Here is a 21,238-nt window from a genome sequence, read left to right as displayed (position 1 = left end):
AAACGCAGAGTTTAAGATCCGGCAAAGATGGCTGACGCAGTCTTTTGATTTTTGTTTTGTTTATTTGATTTAATTTACTTCCAGCTTTGAGATCAGAACATAGTCCAGAGCAGACAGAGGTGTTAAATGCAACAACCGATATGCAGTGAAATCCTTCCAGCAAAAGCACATTTGTAGTCCCGTGAGGTCGGTCAGCCCGTCCCGTCCCCCGTTCTCATCTCGGTGAGACGCGTGTTGCCGGAACAACCTTTTACAACCTTCACGTGTAGGAGCGGGGAGTCTTCCTGGAATCGAGCCATTTTCATAAATGTACCACCTTTTCTAAGTCTCTTTTTTCCCCCTCTCAAACCAAACTAAAATTCATAGAGATGTGGGGGGACCATGCAGGCTTGGGGAGGTGCACAAAGCATAGGATGACTATAGTACTACAATGATTTCCATCTCCGTAAAACCAGGTGGAACATTTACATTTATGGGTCAGTTCGGCAAATAATCCCCACGTTTCAGTGATGTCGTCTCTGGCCGGGTGACATCACACTGGAGTTGTAGAACGGACCGATTTGTTTCCAAAACCAACATACAACACCAGTATAAACAATGTCATAAAAAGCCTGCTTAAATATGCCCGTCAAGGGCAGGCGAGTCTGCAGCACCATTACACCCATATTGTGCTTGTAAATATCGATAGTTGGGGCCAAAAAAAACCAGAACCAAACACAAAATATAAAAGGCAGACATAAATGGTGTGCAAGATTCCTTTTCCTTCCATAATAGCAATAAAATACTCGTCGTCAACATCATCACCACAGTTTTTAAATAACAAAATGGTAAAAACTTAGAAAACAAAAATATTTTCCTTTTAAGACTGAACAGAGAACAAAGAGTTGCAACACTGGGCTGACTGAGTCTATAGGTGCACAGAGAGAGGACCACCCCCCCGAACTCAGGGCGACCGTCCGCCTCTCCAGCTTTCCACGGATCTTTTATCCCCTTTTTCAGTCCTTTCCGACTTCCTTTGCCCTCCTCCTGCCTCTTCTGCTCCTCTTTCTTGTACACCTCATCTGTCCCGTATTCTCTGTTCCTTTTTCTTTTTTTCGTTTCGCTGTCCAGCAGACTCAAATGTTGGCACAACGTCTCTGCAACGTGCAGAGACATTGAGAGAACATTCCTCCGATCCTCCGGCCTGTGCATCCTCCTCCTCTTCTCGCTCTCCTCCGACTGTTGCTCAGGTGAGCTTAGGATGTACCGATTCTGCCGATTTCGTGTCTGATGGCTGAGGGAAAGGCAAAGGGTTACAAGTTATTACGCAAAGTATTGACACGTTTGACACCCGGTTAAAAAAATAAAATAAAAAGCACATCTTACCATTGATGATTTCATCTTTCACCTTATGCAGCTCACGTACGACCTCGTCCAAAATTTCCTGCGCGACAAGACGTGGCTTCAGTTTTCAATATCAATGTTAAAGCCGGCGCTTCAGAGCGGGTTCTACACCCACCTGCTTCATCCGGTCAAACTCCGTGTCGGCCTCGCTGGTGCTGCCGACGGGTCTCACTCTGATAGGAAAAAGACACAGGAGAGGCGGTGAGGATTTCTCTCAACGGCTCCACAAAACCACATTTGTGCTGGTGCTCATTAAAATCCTCAGACCTGGACACCAGTGAGGACTTCTCTGAAGAGTTGGATCGTTCCCATGGCTTCTTCACAGCATCTGGGGAGGGGGCATGGTGTGAGGGACATCCTCACTCACAGCAACAATGTTCTTTTGAGCGTCGCCTACCTGTTGAGTTCTGCAGGCCTCGGCCACCAGAGTCGTCCTGCACAACAGAGAAACACATCATCACACACCAGCTCAGGCCCAAACCTCACGCCTGAGCAGTCCCACACGTTCTCACGCTCTGTTCCGTGGAGACTTACTTCATCGGGTTTCTCCGACGCTTTTCGTCTGAGGAGAACAAACGGATCATTTCATTGAGTCGATTCGTTACAGTCGACCAGAGGACAAGGCAGGAAAAACAAAAAGGACATGAATAAATTGCGCAGGATCGGTTTGGAATGTTGCCTGAGGGGATTTACCTGCGAGCTAATAAGGCATTCATCTCCTGCATCAGTCCTTCTCCTCCCCCGCCGCTGCCCCCGCTGGATCTGTTTGAGTCGCTTTTGCCGCCAGACCCGGGGGGGCTGCTCTCGTCCTGAACAATAATGAATTAAATAAGACAGCTTTTAATTTTAATACATAATTCAATAAAACCCTCAGAGGCTCACCCTGTGGACTTTACGTAGCTTAGCTCCAGCCAGGGCTGCAGCCAGTCCTGAGGGTTGCTGCTGGAACCCTGGAAGACCCCCAGGAGGCCCCCCACCAGTGGGCAGCGGAGGAGGCATGGGTGGGGGCACTGCCATTGGGGGCGGTGGACCCGGTGGTGGTGGTGGGGCTGGAGGCCCAGCCATCGGTGCAACTTGGGGAGGTGCTACAGAGAGCATAGCGGGGTGACCTGCAGAAACAGGGGGGCCTGGGAGGAGCAGAATTTAATGTTAATGGGGGTAGGGGCAGCTTTTATCGCCCCCTGGAAGTCATGAATGACATCTGAGAGAGAACGTGCACTCTCATGGTTACATTAACATCTAACTACAACTTCCTGAAACCTGGGAATAATGAAAGCTAAATTAGATGAATTTAGGCGGGGTTGCACTTTAAGTATGTTAAAGGAGACAGAGAGTTTCTGTGCAATAAAGTAAGACATATACATGCAGCTATGGGGCAAAAGCACAACACTGCAAATAAACTTAAATTAGTTGTATTGAAAATAGCAGCAAAGAGATGGATGGAAAATAAAGAATATTCTGAGGGCACAGACCTGAATATTATGGAGCCCAGCACGTTTAAAGGAATGGAATTGATTTCAGCTGAATAAAACCTTTAATATGGCCTTTAATAAGTCAGAACACTGGTTTTTAACTTTTATTTCTATATCTAGCAAGCTGTCATAATGGTTCATGCATTGTAACAGGCAAAGTGTTTCCAGTTAAATGTGGTCCTACAGCATAGTGACATCTGATAGCCATTAATTTACTTTTATTGCAAGTTACACTGGGAGATTACACTCCTACCTGCTAATACTGGCCTGAAAGACGCACACATACTCAGTAATCAAGCTAACCTCTACTGTGCTATTGCTAACTGCTGTGTCACCCTGCAGGTGTTGCACATACGACAGGTGCTTCATTGGGTGGACAATCACAGGACTAGCATTCTTGGACTAGCGTGCGCACACGCACACACACACACACACACACACACACACACACACACACACACACACACACACACACACACACACACACCACACACACACACCCACACACACACACACACACAGCCTTTTCCTAAGACACTCCTCCGCTTTCCTCCTCATACTTACTGCTGCTGGCCACATGGGCCTGCTGGGGGATTGGGGAGGGGGTCTTCTTGGGTGAGCCCCCATCAGACATGGCAGTGTAAGAAGGGGGCGAGGAGGAAGAGGAGGAAGTGGTGGGGGGCTGGGCCTGCTGGTAGTACACCTGCTGCTGATGCTGTGGTGGAGGCTGCTGCTGCTGGGGGTGGAAGGTGGATGCATATTGGGGATGGTGGCCTGCCATGGGGCCCGGGGCGCTCTGGTTTACCAGGGGGGGCAAAGGGACGGGCTCGCAGTACTGTGGAGTGAGGGGAAGGTGATGAGAATGAGGGGAGTAGGAGTCGTCTGGAGTGCCGTTGGACTGAGGGTGAGCCTGGTGCTGGGCGTACTGGTGAGGGCCCGTCACAGTGTTTGGGTCAAGAGGCGGGGGTTTCATCCTCGGGTTCAGGGGTGGGAGAGGATGAGCCATTGGCAGGACTGGCTGGGGGGGCATACCCTGCTTCACGGGCATGGCCATCAAAACAGGAGGGGAGGAGGAGGAAGGAGGTGCCTGATTGTACATTTGCTGCAAATGAGAGGCAGACCAGGTGCCATGTTTAGGGGGGAGGATGATGTCTTGTTGCTGGAGCTGCTGTTGATGATGCAGGTGGCGGACTGTGGTGGGAGGAGACAGGGGGATCTGACGGACCTGTCGGCCCTGGGTGTTCACTCCTGCCTGGACGGGGGAAAATGCTGAGGCCAGCGAGGTGGAGAGCTGGGAGGAGAGCTGGGCCTTGTCCCTAGCAGCCCCCACCTCTCTCTCCTGAGAAGGAGAGGAGGATGAGGAGGGAGGAGAGGCAGACGCCACGCGGACGTAGGAGGGTGGCAGTGTGCTAGCTCTGTACTGTTTGTACTCTGGAGGAGTGTCTGGGTGGGTGGGTGGGGTGGACACTTTATATTGCAGGGTGGAAACGACTGTGATGGCAGAGAGAGGAAGACAGGGAGGGAGGAGAGAGAGAGATGCAGACGGAGGGCAACAAACAAAGGAAAACAGAAAAGAGAAAAAACGTGAGAAGAATGAAAAGCAACCAAGCAAGTAAAGATGAGAAAATCAGGAGCAATCCAAAAAACAGAAGCCAATAGCAAATAAAGACTTAAAATATCATAAAAAGAACAAGCAGCAGAATGCAACATGACTGAGCCATGGTCAGAGAGCATATGACAATTCCCCCCAACAGTAGCTGGAAGAAAGTGATGGCAGTAGAGCATGTTGCAGGGGCAGTCGGGGGTCAGATATTCACTGACAGCAGGGACAAAGGGGACATGTTTAAGTCTGAATGTGCTTTTAAGGGGCAGACTTGAACATTTATATATGTGCATGGATAAAAAATAAGCATAAGGGCATACAGACCGGGGAGCAAACTAAGATGGGAAACACTAAGACAAACCACAGTGGGGAAACCTGTTCGCCTACATGAACGACCATGTTCCAGTCTGGAATCTCTTGTGTTTGCTGTGATGCTCTGCTGGTCCCAACAATGGCCAAAACCGGAGGAGCAAATATTTGCTTGCGTGCGGGGTTGCTAATGACAGCCTAGCATGACCAGCCAGGCTTTTTATTATGTCTCAGTGGTGTGTGTAGTTAGGAGCGAGCGCCGTGTCTCCAATCGCTCTGATCGCGGCTGCCGTGTCAACGTGTGTTACCTCAGCTGGGCGTGGCTGTGTTTGGTTGAGTCTCACCTGATCCTGACGTCCGTCGCTCCCTCTCCTTGTGCGCCTGCATCTGATGTTGCTCCATCATCCTATGAACGGGAAGGATGTCACTGCTCACTCAGCTGTAAGGTTTACAGTCAACCACCATCTAGGAGTCACAGGCCGGAAGGCCAGAAGCTGCTCTGCCAGCTTAAGGTCAGTTTTGAGAGTGACACATCTCTTAAATGTCATCTCAATATCCAATTTCATTAGTTCTCATTTGGTTTTTAGAGCAAAGACAAACTTTATTAATGCTTGCGTCAATCATACCGCCTCTGTGCCTCGTTGTCCTCTGAGGACGGCCCATTTTGGCGCTGGACAACCGGACCTGAAAGGCACAGGATGACAGGACATTACCACTTTATCTCCTAAAGCCTTTCCCAAACCTCGACGTATCTCACACGGCCTGTAATGCACAGTGTGGTGGTTTATATGGTACATGTGTAAAACACAGATGAACTGGAGACCATTTATCAGTAAGAAGACTCACCAGCCTCTGTAAAACAACCAAAGTTCAGAATGGTCCCAGGTACTTTGCCCCAGAGAGATAACAGTCATTTTCTAATTCTGAATAGCAAACATTTAAATGCAGTTAAAACAAATGAGATGTTTAAGGGTGGAACGCATAGCAAGTGCTTAAGGTGTTTTCCACTGCTCTCTCACAGTGATCCTTGATAATAGAAGTTAAATAAAACATTTTCAGACTCTAGACTTAATGAATTCTTCCCGCTTTATTTAGTAATCTAAGGCCAGACTGAAAAATGGTTGACACCAGGCACTGATAGATGTTTATCCTTTAAAATCATCAACATCAAAGCTGCAGCATTAGCTACAGATTAACATTAGCTACGGATTAACATTAGCTATGGATTAAAAATGAATACTGAACAACACTGAAGAAAAATTCCATCAATAAAAGATAATCAGCTGCTAAATTGCAGAGTCATGTTTCAAGGCTCCCTCATGTGCTGCCTCATTGCCTCCGATAAATGCTGTGAATCCTGCTCTGCACGAGCGTGACAGCCAACCAACATCGCTGTTATTTTCCCCTGCAGACGTCCGACTCGCTCTAGGGTGGCTATTAAGGGGAATCAAGGAGGGCGCTGATCACATATCAGCACAACACCAGTCTGTAAATCTCAGCACTCATCCTGACGCCACGCAACCCCCGAGGCTGATATTTCTGTTGACTCTGACTGGCCGTGGGGGTGGAGAGCAGGTTTATGGGAGCAGCCAACGCAGCCGGGCAGCAACCAGCTGTGGGAAAAGTCATTGGACTTATCAGTCAGTGTTTGAAACCAGGCCGCATCCCCCTGATCTGATGAATAAAGCTGTACTTCTGTGCTTTTATCACATCCAGAGACGCTTGTGTTGTGAAGCTTTAAATAGGCTCTTTCCTGTCTCTTGCTGAGCTACGACAACCCGACAACAACTGTCACACAGCTTCCATCCTTTCTCCTAAACTCATATTTGTTCCCTTTATAGATGTTTACTTCAATTTACTTCATCACTGAAGGAAAATCTAAAGATTTCAGTGATACTTAGTCCCTCCCCCACGAACACACCTGCCCTTTGCCTTAATCCCGCTGTGTTGCCGTTATACACAGTAACCCACCAGACCTGCCGGTTTCACTTGCAACAGTTGACCTGGTTGGGAAATATCTTTTGTTACGCTGCTCTAAAAAAAAGCACAGGCTAAAAGAGGTGAGTCCTAGAAGAAGTCTTCATTCTGTGACTCTTTGGCACTCTGAACTAATTAGCTCATGGTAATTGTGTGTGCAGAGCTACACAGTAAATTTGAAAACCCTGATGGTCACGGGGACAAAGAAGCCTGTTTAGCTATCAGAGGTTTTGTTCCCAGCCGTGTTTATTTGCTCCGTTACACAAACGGGGAAAAAACTTTTACAACACTCAAGGTTTGGTGCTGTAGGTTCCCACTCTGATCTGATCTGTTGAACAAAAAGATTTACACCTGCACTTCCTTGTTCACCTCCTGTTGTAGTACAACACGTGTGTGTGTGTGTGTGTGTGTCAACATGCTGTGTGATAAGAACCTCTGTTGTTGCCATAGTGAGGGTCAGCAAACGTGAAGCCCTGGGGATGGCAGGGCCTGATCAGACACGTAAGGGCATTGTTGAAGCTAGCGATACCTTTGTGTGTGTGTGTGTGTGTGTGTGTGTGTGTGTGTGTGTGATGATTTCTCCTGCTCTGTTTTCACTGGTTCGTTAAACACAATGGCTCCACCAGCGTCCCTTATTTTGATACGCATCCCTGATTGATACGTCGTCTCATCAACTCTTGGCCAAACCAGATCTTCAGGCTTTTCCTTGGCTTTGCACAAATGCATTAAAATATCTATTTATGACGCACCTTTTCACATGTGTTTAATCTGAAGCTGCTATAATCTAAAAAGGTCAGCAGAGAACAAACTACATTCAACTCTTGAGATGTGATCTATCAAAAAAGAAAAAGTCTGTTGCAGTAAATTTAGCAAGCCTATCAAGAACACATGAGTTCTTTATTATTATTTTTTTTAACTTACTGAGTCTGATGACAGCTGAAGAGACCCTTCTGAGGACACCGGGTGAAATCTCTGGGCTTCGCATGGTGAGCACCTTACTCAGGAATTTACAATATCCTCTGTGCAATTATGTCTTTTAGTCAGAAACAGCAAAACAGTCAGGAACTGTTTTACATCAGAGAAGCAGCCTTCTCCTGGCATGATTCTGATCCAACATCGTAATGTGCCCCAAAAAAAGAAGGGTTGCCATGTGAGCACTGTGGGGGAGCGGTTTTAGGGGGTATTTTTGCCACCAATAGGAGAGTCACACACACTGCTTACATGTATAAGCAGCAGTAACCAGATCTGGATGGATGCTGTTTGGTGAATCTGTGAGCATGGCTCAAACGTCAAACTCAAATACTTTATACTCAGTAGTAGATTTATTAACGTGAACTCATCAGATAAAAATACACATCGGGGGAAAAAATGAGTGACCTTTTATAGACGCCGACCCTTAATAAAGAACCAACCAAATCGGGCGCAGTTCGCATTATGACCAGCAGAGGGTAGTAGAGCATAGATAAGCTCATTTATATTTCAATCATTGACAACGACAAACTCAAATTAGAACCTAAACTCACACTTGTGCGGTATCTAGAAATGATACATAAATGGGGAATTTTACATATCTTTACCTGCGCTATCAGGTGAGCTGAGGACATTGAGGGCAAACAGCATTGCGTTAGAGAAGGTGGTAGCCTCCTCCTTACTCGCAAAGTTCAGCCCATAAACCTGGCGGGCGTCACGCCACTGGTGGAAGGTCGGGGTTGCCTGATTATATTTCAGGCCTTTGACTATGGAGTAGTTAATCACAACCTACGACAGGGAAAAGGAAGAGTGAATTTAGCAGATTAACACAATCAAATAGAGTGTCACAACAATACTCTAGGCCGTCAGCGTAACAAACTAAGCTTCAAGTGAGAACAAAACCAATCGAGAAGTAAGTCACCACTGAAGAGGCAGACACTTGTGCACATAGAGGCCTCACCTGCTGGTCCTGCAGTTTGACGCCCACCACTCTGAAGGTGTTGTTGGCAGTGTTGTGGTAGATGTTGATGCGGCTGAAGCCCTGCTGCCCAGGCTTGATGGGCACCCACTTCTTACTGGCATCATCGTAGACCATGACCGAGGCCCGTGCCTGGCAGATGCTCTGCTCACTGATGATAGCGAGGAAAAAAAATAATTATTTGATTAGTGCGAAACACACAGCAGCATGTGAGGTGAGGTCGGATTAAATAAAACTAGATGGAAGAAAAACTGGATATTTTCTTGTCTTTCAGGCACTGTGTAATAAAAACAGATCAGACCAAATCAAAATCATGATGTACACAAGATGAAATGTGCTCTTTAAACCATGGACCCTGTTTTATCTCAACACAGAAATCTGGAATCATGTGACCCATCATAGGGTTACTGAGATAAGAACTGGTGGTATTGTGCTATAAGGCGACACTTTAACACAAGGGCCTGAAATAATATCTGTAATATTTAAAAACAAAACAAAATTATAAATAAAGCCCAGAACTGAACTCTCCCGTCCTGTAGTATCGGAACTACAGTGCAGTTTCAGTTTTCCGCCGGCAGGGGGAGCCAATGACACAGCGCGTTACTCACCACTCACTAAGAAGACACATCATACATAGAAACATGGAGGTCACAGCTATGGTGAGAGGGTCAGGCAGGAAATTGTTGAAAAATGTAGCAGATGGAAGCAGGTGGAGAGATGTTCCAGCTGGGCAGAGGTGGGATTAACCTTTGCTACCCAAAGTGCCTCTAATTTGCACAGTTGCCTCCTTGGAGACTGCCTGTCTGAAAGGGAGTCAGTTTAAAGCTGAGGGTAAAAAAGTCACATCAGCTAAACCAAGCCATTCCATTTTTCCTGACATGAGCCCAAATTAAAACCTTGCTAGCTACCAAGTGCTTTAGTAAAAAGCTAAAAAAAATTAAAGCCTACCTCAATAATCCACGCAATTCAACATTTTGAAACATTTTAAGGTTTCTTGGAAGCATAATACCGACTATAATAGGCGATAAAGCTGTAGCTTAAACAATAGCTGTTTAGAGTAAATGCATCAACGATAACAGACAAGTGTTGCTTTTAAAGTTCCTTTTATAACCACATCCTACATGTAACATTATTAGAACATAATAAACGCAGAATCTTGAAGATTCGACAGATGGGTTTCAACAAAACTCCCACGATTATAATCAGCCCCCCCCACAAGCGACTGTTTTCCAGTAGCATTGTCATATGAGCCAGCAAAACACTATTAAAACATGAAGGCATCTCTGGCAAAGAGACATTTTATACAAGGACCAAGAGGGACAAGTCAAAAAGAGTCCAGCGGCCCAGATGTCAGAGCCTCCAAAGTGATTACATAACAGGTATTTGCTTCCTGGAACAAACAGGAAATTCGGATTCAAACAGGAAGCACATCTGTCATTTAGAAAAGGGGATTCAAACACAGTTCCTTAAATATGTTCAGATAAAATCAGAACTGCTATTACTCAGATATTACTCATATTAGAGTCCCCAGGAAAACACTGGGTTCCAGCTCACAGCCTCCCAAAAACCACAGTTGTGATGTTGCTAACAAGTCTAAATAGGTTAAAAGAGTCTCTCTCATCACATGGGAGCCAGGGGCCACCAGAGTCACCGGGAGCAGGAGAGGGAAGACAGGAGGGGAGGTGGCTGTGGATCTTCTTACAAAAACAGGCCCTATTTCTGGAGCAGTTTGGGCCAGAGAAGTGGAGCGTCTCCAGGCCGACGCTGAGGCTTTCACTTCCCTTCAAGCGGTCAGGAATAAAGCCCATCTGCTGGTAACAGCCAGTTTGTTGCCCAATGCTGAAGAGAGAGTGAGGGAGCAGGAGGAAGAGGAATGGGGAAGGGTGAAGGGTGGTGAAAGTCGTCCCGTTTGATCACGTGAGAGGGGACGGAACACGGGACAGGACAGGCTGATGAATATCCTGATATTTACAATAAGCAAAAGACTGTGCAGGAACACAGCGGCGCACATTCAGACATGTCCGACCAGGAAAAGCGCACGTGCCGGCACCAGAAACCACCTGAACCACCGATGGTTTGGGCCATGTTCTCACAGAACCAGCTCGACTTGCTCTGCTTTGAAAGCGTCGTGAGCTGAGTTCTGTTGCGACTCGAATAAAAAGGGGGCCGAATATTCCGCTCCTTCCCAAAAGGTTCAGCTCGACTTGATCTGGCCCGCGGGCTCCAGTCGGAGCGTCCCAGCTTGTTTTTGCTGGACCCCAGCACGTTTCTACGGTGGAGCTGGAATAACATTCACCTCCGAAGGTCGACCGGGTTGAGAGGAAAGGAAAAGAGAGAGCGAGACGTGTGGATGATGGAGCGAAGGAAGAGAGGGAGGGAAAGCCTCTGTCACACTGAGCGCCTGCCCACGACGCACAAGCCTGGCGGGCGAGCGGTGGAAAGGAGGACATATTCCCAGGCCCGTCCCCGCACACATGGTCAAACATATGTGCCCCCCCCATAAACCCCCTGCACGTGTATGTCAGAGTATTGGGTCCATTAGAGGAGATCCTGGCTGCCATTCATTTCAGTGAAGTGGGGCTTATTTGACCGCGTTTCTGGTTGGTAAAATGTTCCTCTGGGCCCCCTGTGAGTGGGAGGGGGCGGGGGTGGGGTGAGGGGGGGGTCCCTGAGAAGCCCCTGGCTGAAGGGCTTCTGTTATCATAGCAATTAGCTTTTGTTGCTGGGATAAATGTTTCGGCTTCACGCGCCCGACCACTCGATGAGCCGCCGATCGCACCGACACGTGGCTGACGAGCAGCTCGGATTCATCAGGCTGCTGTAGGAAGAGGAAGCAGACGCCCTCTTTGGGCTCGCCGCCACTCCGACCCTGACCGGTGTCTGAAGCTTTGCCTCCTTTATCAAGGTCTGAATTCGTGTTTCATAAAGGTCCAACCCTGAAAATATATAGAATCCACCGTCCAGAACAGTGATGAAGGGTCGCTGCAGACGGTGCAGGAGTCGGACAGAGACACATCGTCAACCACGATGTCGACGGGTTCCCTGTAGAGTCGCACAAATGTGGAGAATCACTGATATGATGTTGATTAGAAGTGAACCAAGACGTGGCTCCATTTATGGACTGAAGCTTCAATCATGAAGATAAACTTGAAAGGAATAAACAGTAAATGTATATGATCTTCTCCGTGAGTTCTGGGTGTAACAATCAATGGGGGGGGGGGGGGGGGGTTCTTGGCAACTGTTCAATTAACTGGAATGTTCCTGGGCTGCGTTGGCAGCTGATCACAGCAACAGAACAGCAAAAAACCCTCAGGGAAGAACATATGAAACAGAGCATTTTGCTTTAAAGAATTCACCTTCACATAAATCTCCCTCGGTCCTGCGGTTCAAAGACACACATGGATTCCGATGCCTCAACGATGCTACAGGCAAAAATAAAGTAAACCAGACCTCACATTTGTGCAGATGCAAACGGAACACCTTAAACTTTTCCTCCGCAGCCTCCGCAGCAGCACCAACGGCCCCAGGACGTTTCGCAGAACGTTCTGATATTGCGTTTCGTATCTGAAATATCTCAATTACACGCTAATTAAGTGCTCGGCAGGGCCTCGCTACGGGTGTGGGGCAAGACAAGAGACCCACAATTATACACACACACACACACACCCACTCATAATGGGACTGTACATACACCCAAAATAACACACTCACACTTTCAATGAAAGTGACAGACACACACTCACTTTACACACACGCTATGCTATGTGCGACCTTGACATGCCATGCTGACAAAAGATTAATAAAGAAAAGAGAAATGGAATTATAACCTTGACACAATATGGTGATTTAGGGGTCCGAGTGGTCCTCACAAAAATAGCACAGCCCGGGACCCTTTACCGATGATGGATCGGGTCAGTTGTCTGTTATTATTATCACCATGAGGATTATAGTCTTCAGGGATCTCTGGGAATTTTGGGGGGATAGCAAAGCCACCATCTGTTTATGGGTAACTTGTATATATTTACAGTATGGATCACTGTGTGTGTGTGTGTGTGTGTGTGTGTGTGCATATAGGTGGCTGCTGGGGTCTGGGAGACAGAGGCGAGGTCTGTCTGACTGGCTGGATTAGAGACAGAGCCGAGCAGGCAGATCATTACCTCACTGCAGTCTTAAATCTAAATTAACCAAGACTTAACTCTCATGGAGGACCTCTAATCTGCCCCACAGGGAAAGTACGGCTCGCAGCAGCGTGGAAGGTGGTGCGCAGGGACTAAAAACAGCACCAGCCGGCGTTACTGCTAACTCGGCTCCTCTGTAAGCCAAGCTAACCCAGCAGCCTCTCCTGGATGGGTTAGCTTGACTTGCACGAGGTGCCAGACTTGGCGACTGTAATCAAGACTGCAGAAAGGTCACAAGTCTCGTTATTCTGTTTTTGACGGACTCGGCATTTCTTTTGCCCCTTTGAACACTTTCATTTAATTCATTAATACTCTCAACAACGATTCGATTTTAAAATGTGGTAATGGCCCCTCGATATTTTGGTTATTTAGCATAGCCTCAGGTAGCACGCTAAGCATCAGGAACAGGGTCACACCCCTCAGGTGACGACCGCCTTCGTCTGTGCATCATCTGTAAACCTCCGCTCACCCCTCGTCAGGGTGATGGGGTGCTGGAGCCCATCAATCACCAGGTGAGAGGCAGGAATGCACACTGGACAGGTCATCAGGCCATCTCACACATGCATGATTTCGGACAGTAGGAGGATAGCGGAGCACCTTGTAGGCACTGGGAGAGCAGGCTCCTCCTGCCCCAAAATACCTGACCTGGAACTGAACCCACAACCTTTGTGCCCTGTGGTCACGACTGCACCTCGGCCGATTTGCAATAAGGAACAAATCCGTCCTCCTTCTGAATTCTCTGCCTCAGATTGGCCTTTAACAAAGTCTCACAGAGAACTGAGAGAAGATTAGCTCAGTATAAAACCGTGAAGTTGTGCTTTGATCAATGTAACAAAATCCATTTCCTGGGGGCCCCAAAGCTCATTAATTAACTCCCCAACTCGTTGTTTATTCCGTATGAAAGCGAGAACATACGTGTGCTGTTTAATGGGGGTTGTGGGCCAATTTTACAGAGCAGCTTTCGTAGCAGCCAGAAAAGAAGCAGTGTCCTAGATTATTTCAACATTTTTGTATGCTGCACTTTTCAGATCTTACGTCAAATTAAATTCAGCAGATATGGGTTTTGGAACTATGTCGGTGAGCAGACAGTGAAAGATTTGGACGTTTTTCCAGATTTGTTGAGCCGAAAGGCGGCGAGACGACACCTGACTGCATTGTTGCCTTTCTGGTGTCGGTCTGTGATGACAAATATGAACTACTGCCCCCTGCTGGTGCGGAGAGTTGCTGCCTCACAAAAACACGGTACGAGTGCTGCTTTAGCAGCGACTTTATCGTTCTGTATTCAACTCCACGGAGACAACGTGACATCATCGCCATCATCACATCCCTGATATCATCCCTCATCATGTGATCCCACAGATTGTAGTGGTGTATTTAACCTTTGCCCCGTGGTACTTACACTCAAGTGCAGAAAAGGGCTAAAATTAAGCACCAAATGGCAGATTTGAGGGGGAGGGGCAAAGCACTGCTGTCTAAATGGCATTAATGGAAACCACATTAACATTCTCATGTTCTTAGCTAAATGCCCCGGTTGTACACCAAAAGCTCGGTCTCGTGGCAGAATCGCAGTTTGCAGAGCTGCTACTTCAATCCACACACAAATGCTGCGGTATGGAGGATAATGCCTGACCTATATTCCGTTTCTCCCTTACAGCCATTCGTGTGCATCGCAATATGGAGCAATGGCATCGAAACAAATGGGGGGGAAAATGGGTTTTAATTCAAACAGGCTTCACTCGTTGAGACCTGTTCTGTGGTTTTAGGTAACATCATTAGCTTTGTATTCATTGCAAAGGCATGACCTTAATTCACATGGAAATGTTGTTAGTCACTGCAGACGGAAACGATGATGATCTCCGATTTGCATCTTTTACAGCCTCACCGATCTTCCTCTCCCTCATCTTTGCCTCCTTCTGATAACAAGGCTCCCAATGAAGCTGTTTGATCCGACAGCTCACATCTTGAGCTTCCCTCCGCCCTCTCTATACAACTCTTGCTCAATTCCTTTCCCAGAGAGAGGAAGGGGAGACAGAACCTGAACGGTAGCAGCTTTCCTCAAAAGCCATATGTGAATCAACCATCTAAGGGAAGCATAACTTCCGGAAACGTGCCTTTCAGCGCTGGAATGTTCACACAGTCGTCCGCCTCCCCTCTTTGGGACAGAAGGTTTGAGCCTAAACTTCTGAATCTTCCTACTGAGAGCCGTTTACTTGTGCTGAATAAAATTGTCCACACAATATGTAATGCAAAATAACCTCCATTCTACGGCTGAGGACAGCTTAAGATGGCAGATTAGTATTTGAGAATTGATTAAACTACAACAGGGAAAAGATTTGTGTCCAACCATCTGTGCTGCTAGCATACCTCAGCACTTCCCATGCTGTTTTATAACATTCTCTAAATAACAACATCATGAGTTCCTCTGCCTTTCAGTGTCTCCCTGACATTTAACTCATCGCTGGTGTCCGCCGGTGAGCAGACGCGTCCACGTGCACGTGGTGGTGTAAAGTTCTGGTACCAACCTGGAGGCGATGTGGTTGTAAAACAAGCCTGAGTCACTGACACTCTGAGGGAGGCAGTAACGGAGCACTTGGAGCCGAGGTACGTCCATTTTAGCAAAGAGGAACCAAAGATCCGGAGAGCCAACGCGCCCCCCCGTGCAGCTTCACTACCTTAGAACCAGAACTCATTTAAAGCAGTTTAATCCAGCAGCAGCCGCATAAATCGGGAAAAAACAACAAACAACAGCAGGCAGAGTGGACAGAGACATCAAACACCTCCCGCCTCCGAATTCTTGCACCGCTGCAACAAAGAGATGACGGATGCACAGACGGGCAGTGATGAAGTCATGCACTGACCAGCCTGTTGTCTGAGCGTGTGTGTGTGTGTGTGTGTGTGTGTGTGTGTGTGAGAGAGAGAGAGAGAGAGACTGAACCTCTGTGCTATTGTACTGCTGTAAACCCATGGGAGATTACCTCATATCCCACTTACCCAGCTGCCCCCCACCCCAGCACATACTAATGTTAATGGGGAGAGTACTGAGGGGTGGTGGGGAAGCACACCCCCCCAGTGCCCCGGCCCGCCGTTGCCATAGCCACCCAGTATTAAACATAGCCCGTATTAAGGACCAGCGCTCCGTTCAGAGGTCAGCTCAACGTGCATCAGCCACATTAAATGGGAAGAGTGTGCGTGTTAAAGGTCCATTAATGCCCACTGAGGAATTGACCCACACTGGAGGCACTTTGTTCAACTCACCAACCAGATTAATTAAAACTCATGCTGGATCCATAAATTGGTCTATAGAGCGTATTGATACAGTCGTTTGTTTGTGGAGCATCGTCTCAATGATTGTAGCTGTTCTTTACCCAGTCAGTCCATTACCCCCCCCCCCCACCACACACACACACACACACACACACACACACACACACACACACACACACACACACACACACACACAGTCCTGAGAGACTTCATCTCCTCGGTTTATTTCAAACCACCAGATTGTATACAGTACTGTAGCTTGTGGTTTTTAGGTATAATTATGTCAAGAATTACCCCAACAGATGTGAAAAACTCTCCATGGCAACAATAAACATCTCAATAGTTAGAATGCATCAGTTTGGCCAGATTATACAAAATAACTGTATTTTAAATTCACTTTAAACACACACACACACACACACACACACACGCAGAGTTGTTGACAGTACCACAGTGTGATGATGAAAGAAACCTCCAACCTTTGATTCTGGTTCACTGGCCTCCGCTCTCAACAATTGACCTCAAGCTCCATGACGACGGCGAGCAACACAGTCAGAGAGCCACAGGGCCTAAAACCGCCACTCCAGATTGGTTAAATAAGGGCTGGAGTCTCCACCGATGGGTTGGAGGGCAGCGCAGCGCAGGAGCGATTCATTTTTGGGTTGTTTTTTTTTTTCCACAACAGTGTAAAGCAGCGTTTCGATGGCGTCAGCTGGACCGCGGGACGTTTGCAGTCACGACGCCGGTGACGACTAACACAAACCGATATCGTATAAAGAACCGGCAAAGAAGAGGAAGCGAAAATGTGCCCGGCTGTTGACACGGTGTAGCTGGATTACATAAGAACGCATCGGTGAAGTCCTGAAGAGCGAAATATGTCGCCATCATTTATTCATGGCGCCGCTTCATGGAGTCGTCCCTCGGGCTAATTGTCATGGACACATACTGTTAAATTCACACAGCACCCCCCCCCCCCCCCTCCATCTTGCTGAGGACCCCTCCCCCACCTCTCCTCCTCCTCCACCTCCCTCCACACTGCGCGTCTCCTTGCTAATCCTGATCCTTAAAGGGAAACGCCGGCTCCCTTTGGAGGGAGACGCTCGGACAGGTAGCTCGGACACGGTGGGAAGTGGCGGATGGAACCCACACCCTGCTGCTTTTAAAGTTCATTAGATAGCAGGCCGAAGACTCCATGACAGCTTAGAGGAAGAGCTGAGGGAAGTTTTCAGGGCAGATTTAAGGCAGAAAGTATTGAGGTGTGGAAGAGCAGGCTGACGATGGCGGCGGCTCATTAATGGTGGAGCTACTGTGAAGCAGAGAGGCTTTCCCTCTGATGTCCTCCTCTTTACAGTAGATTAATAGAGCGACGCGGTCCAGCAGAAACCTCCGATGTTATCGCTCCTCCTGACTCAGACTCACTTCTCTGCTTCCACAAATCACCGTGTCCCGCTGTAATCTGCCCGGGCCGCATTAGAAAGAGAACCCTCTCCCCTCGTATCATCTGGTATCCGACTGTCCCGGCTCCGCACAGATTAGCACTCCCGAACCCTTTCCCCCCCCCTTCGCTCGCATGCAAAGAGCCACAATCATCCTGTGAAAGACAGACGGCAGCTGAGCGATTCCCGTTTTCCCAGGAAAAAGATCTCCTTGGGGCAACCGATCCGACTTCTGTGAACAGCTGGCCTTTAGAGAAAACTTCCAAATGAGCCAGATTTTCCTCGGTCGCCAGCATTTTCCATGCTCTGTGGTCTGGAAGCTCTAAATGTTAGAGGAACGAGAAGCTCCGCAGCCAGTTTCCCGGCTTTGCTTTTTTTCTTTAACGCGCACAAACTCCGAAAAACGGCACAGCCAAAGGACGATACTCACCCAAAATCGTCCAGGGAATACATGACAGTCCGGTCCTCCGGCAGAAGAGGGCAAAAGGAGGTGGAGAGGAGAGCGTTTACAGAGGAGAGGAGAGGCCGACAGACATGCTGGGGAGAACTCAGCCTTCACATCTTAAACAGATCCAGCACGCCAGCAGAGCGGACATGCAACTGAGACCCGGAGCGAGTGGGAGGGAAGGAGAGAGATGAGGAGTCAAGGAATTCAAGCAAGAGGAGATCATGTGACCCGGGCAGACCAGTCAGCTCCCTCCACACTAAAGACCCGAGCGCCGTCTTTCAACCTCCGAGGAACCGTTCCCACTTGATGGAAATTACATGTTGGGGTATATGGGAAACAGGAGTTCCTTTAAAAGGCACCTTTTTATAGCGTGCGAAGTAGAGGAACGCTACAGAGGAGCTTTAAATAAACTCGGCCGCTAAAAAAAAACACATGTAAGCTATAACCCCGAATCACCAATTAACAAGGGAGAGGGGAAACAAACAGCAATTCAGAGCTCAGTGGGAACACATGTCGCGTTTGGGCTTTGGAAAAACAGCCGCGGCATATTTGGTCTCCGTATAGTGGAGGGAAAAAAGGGATTAAGAGGGTTTGAAGGTTTAGGAACGTGCAACGGACTCAAGCAGCTCGTCAACGCTCGCCGGCGGCGAACGTTCAGGGCTTCGGCGGACGTTTATTCACGATTCCTGCAGCGCGTCGACGGCGGTGGGAGGTGATGATTACAACCGGGAGTTTACGCTGGGCCTGTCGGGGTTGCTAGAGTTGTGAGGACACGCTGCATGACGTGCACAGGGCTTGGAGACAATATCAACAATATCTGTCCTCAGGATTGCAACCATCAGCCCAACAGTCGGCTCTTTAAAAATAAAAAGCTCTTTTTCTGGAAGACTAACTGATTACATCAACCGATTTATGGGGCTTTCATCAATCATACCGACGTGGACAGACTCATCCAACATCCTTTTATTTAGTTTGTCTTGTTAGAACTTGATATATTTGGTCCCTTTGGCAGCTGGTCCCTTCAGCTCTCCCCCTCAAGATGTCAACAAGCATCTGTGAATAATTTCCATGTTGACCGGCTCTCCACAACATTGACTCTTTCCACTAGTCCAAGTCTGAAGGAGGGCGACCTCACCTCTGAACCCCCCCGGGCTGCTTGTTATGACGCCCACTCACGTGGTTCTAATGTCTGACCCGCTCCGAGCGCCGCAGCGGCTGCAGCATCTGCCTGCATTAAGATGCATAACTCAGCATTTCATCTGCCCCCCCCCCCCGATGACTCACCGCCAACAGGATGGACAGATCACTTTGTTTTGCACCTTCTTCCACTTTCTTACGCTCTACACGCACTCAGAAGAGAGGGGGAAGCTTCCCGTAATGACGGCGCTATTGTTGCAGGTCTAAATTTAACTCCGGCCCCTCACGTGTCCATGCACATACATAAATGCACATAAACCTGCAGCAATGGAGGCAGCGATCCCGAACAAACCGCCTCTGAATCAAACCCTCTCCTCCTCCGCAGGTCTTTCTGCCGATTGGAGTTAAGATTTCCTTTCGGGCCTTGAGTCAGAGGAAAGGACCTGCCTCCGGCACAGGACAAGGAGACAAAACGTCCAGCGAAACCGAGGAAACAGCGCGTGGATCCATACAGGATGGAAGGTTTCTACGCGTTTACCGAGCGTCAGCGTGTCTCAGCTGCTGAGCATTAGCTTCGAAAGAGTAATTATATTGGATAGTCAGGTAAAGAATCATAACGAACCAAAAGATATCCAGATGTGAGGGTTTTTTTCTGATTCTGTAGGGAAGACGTGCCAAGCTTTTTCACTTAAAGCGTCCCAAACATGCGCAGGAACACTGGAAGCTAGAGAGGGGAGGCCGAGCTGCATCTGAGGAGAGCTGTCACACTAGATCTGATGTCACACAGCAGAACTGAGCTGGCTGCATCTACGGAAACACAAAGGAGTCAAGCTAAAGGTAGAGCGGAGGAAATATGAAAGGCCTGCGTCCTCAATAGAGGACAACTGAAGTCCCAACCACAATCCACATACCGTCCATAGCTTCAGATATAGAGAGAGGATTTGAGCGCCACTCATATTTGGGCTCAATGTGTGCATCCATGAGATGTGTGTGTGTGTGTGTGTGTGTGAGAGAGAGAGAGGCAGAGGGAGAGAGAGGAAAAAACAGGGTGGGGGTCTTATAACCTGCCTGGCAACCAGCAGATTTAAACACCCGCCCTCCCGCTGTATTCCCCTTCCACCACATCGACCCCCCCCCGCCTGCTGCCGCTCACATCAACGTAAATGGCGTTTGCGCTTTTGGAGATAAATGCGTGATGCTGTCGTTTCCATGACAACCCTGCCCTTTCCCAATGCCCGCAATAAAGACGCTGGGTGGTGTCCGGCGGTGGCAAAAAGGTGGCTAATAAAGGAGAGAATCTGGCAGGCATTGATCTTACGGGTTATAAGCAGCTGAGGCCCGGTGGGTGGGCCCTTGGATAGCCCCTAGACTGTCCAGGAGGGGCAAATAAATCATCGGTAGGCAATGTCCGAGGTGCTGGGAGATCAAACAATGATTAGCTGTGTATTTTAATGGAGAATGTGTGAAGGCAGATGGAGGCTGGAGGCAAAGGGGCGAGTGCGCATCTGTCATGACGCGTCAAACAGAGCGCATGGTGCTAGCCGCCGCCGCCGCTGCTTACCTCATTTTCTCGCCTTTAATTCAGCCGGAGCCGACGGCACCGATGAATGAGACCAGCAGTCCGCTTAGATTTTGATCTGCTTGTACAGTCCCGGGGTTCGGCGTCCACCTCCCGGCCCCTGAGCGCCTCTCTGTCGACCACAGGCGGAGGATGAGTCTCGCTTCAGAGCCGCTAAGCGTCCACACGAGCGTTGTCTCAGGTTCGCTTTGTGTCCCGTTGTCTCTGCTCTCCACATGCGTTGCCCCTGCGGGTCCTTGAGTCCATGTTCTGCCGGGGGTTCTGCTCGGTTAAAGACGGTGAGCGGTGGTCGTCGGCCGCCGCCTTCCTCATGCCATATTTTCTTCCCATTCGGAGTGTTTTGATGAGGAGGAGATATTTGGGGGGGAATGCTAATGCTGCGGCTGAGCGGAGAGGGGAGCCGCTGACCGGCTCGATGCTGCCCACCTACGGCGAAGACGAACACATGCAGTCTGCCGCCCCCCCGACACCAGCGTTCTCTTAGGCTGGGGTGTCGGAACCCGG

The 21,238-nt window shown here is 48.5% G+C and overlaps 1 protein-coding gene across 6 annotated transcripts; it reads right to left on the bottom strand.

Moving 5' to 3' along the window:
* Positions 1 to 42: 42 nt before the first annotated feature.
* Positions 43 to 21,199, bottom strand: evla (Enah/Vasp-like a). Of its 6 annotated transcripts, none has more exons than XM_057059174.1 (14): positions 20,717 to 21,199; positions 8,675 to 8,843; positions 8,322 to 8,502; positions 5,394 to 5,451; positions 5,112 to 5,173; positions 3,420 to 4,346; positions 2,266 to 2,510; positions 2,077 to 2,192; positions 1,918 to 1,945; positions 1,781 to 1,817; positions 1,651 to 1,711; positions 1,499 to 1,556; positions 1,366 to 1,423; positions 43 to 1,273 (listed from the first exon to the last, which is right to left on the bottom strand). In XM_057059174.1, the coding sequence occupies exons 1-14, from the start codon at positions 20,719 to 20,721 to the stop codon at positions 1,236 to 1,238; spliced, it is 2,043 nt and encodes a 680-aa protein (XP_056915154.1). In that variant the 5' UTR covers positions 20,722 to 21,199; the 3' UTR covers positions 43 to 1,235. The 6 variants fall into 6 exon arrangements, with proteins under 6 accessions (XP_056915154.1, XP_056915153.1, XP_056915155.1 ...); XM_057059173.1 differs by lacking the exon at positions 20,717 to 21,199 and adding an exon at positions 18,001 to 18,636; XM_057059175.1 differs by lacking the exon at positions 20,717 to 21,199 and adding an exon at positions 16,614 to 17,052.
* Positions 21,200 to 21,238: the final 39 nt, after the last annotated feature.

Source organism: Takifugu flavidus, chromosome 16 (assembly GCF_003711565.1).
Source record: "Takifugu flavidus isolate HTHZ2018 chromosome 16, ASM371156v2, whole genome shotgun sequence".
Taxonomy (NCBI): Eukaryota; Metazoa; Chordata; class Actinopteri; order Tetraodontiformes; family Tetraodontidae; genus Takifugu; species Takifugu flavidus.
The sequence above is the reverse complement of the archived record's forward strand: the minus strand, read 5'-3'. Positions and strand labels throughout refer to the sequence as shown.

Excerpts from the sequence above, each read along its gene's own strand:
- evla (XM_057059172.1), bottom strand. The coding sequence starts at position 15,481 with ATGGACGTACCTCGGCTCCAAGTGCTCCGTTACTGCCTCCCTCAGAGT. Across the intron at positions 5,174-5,393 it reads GACAACGAGGCACAGAGGCG|GATGATGGAGCAACATCAGA; the intron begins GTATGATTGACG and ends TCCCGTTCATAG. Across the intron at positions 1,818-1,917 it reads CGTCGGAGAAACCCGATGAA|GACGACTCTGGTGGCCGAGG; the intron begins GTAAGTCTCCAC and ends TCTGTTGTGCAG.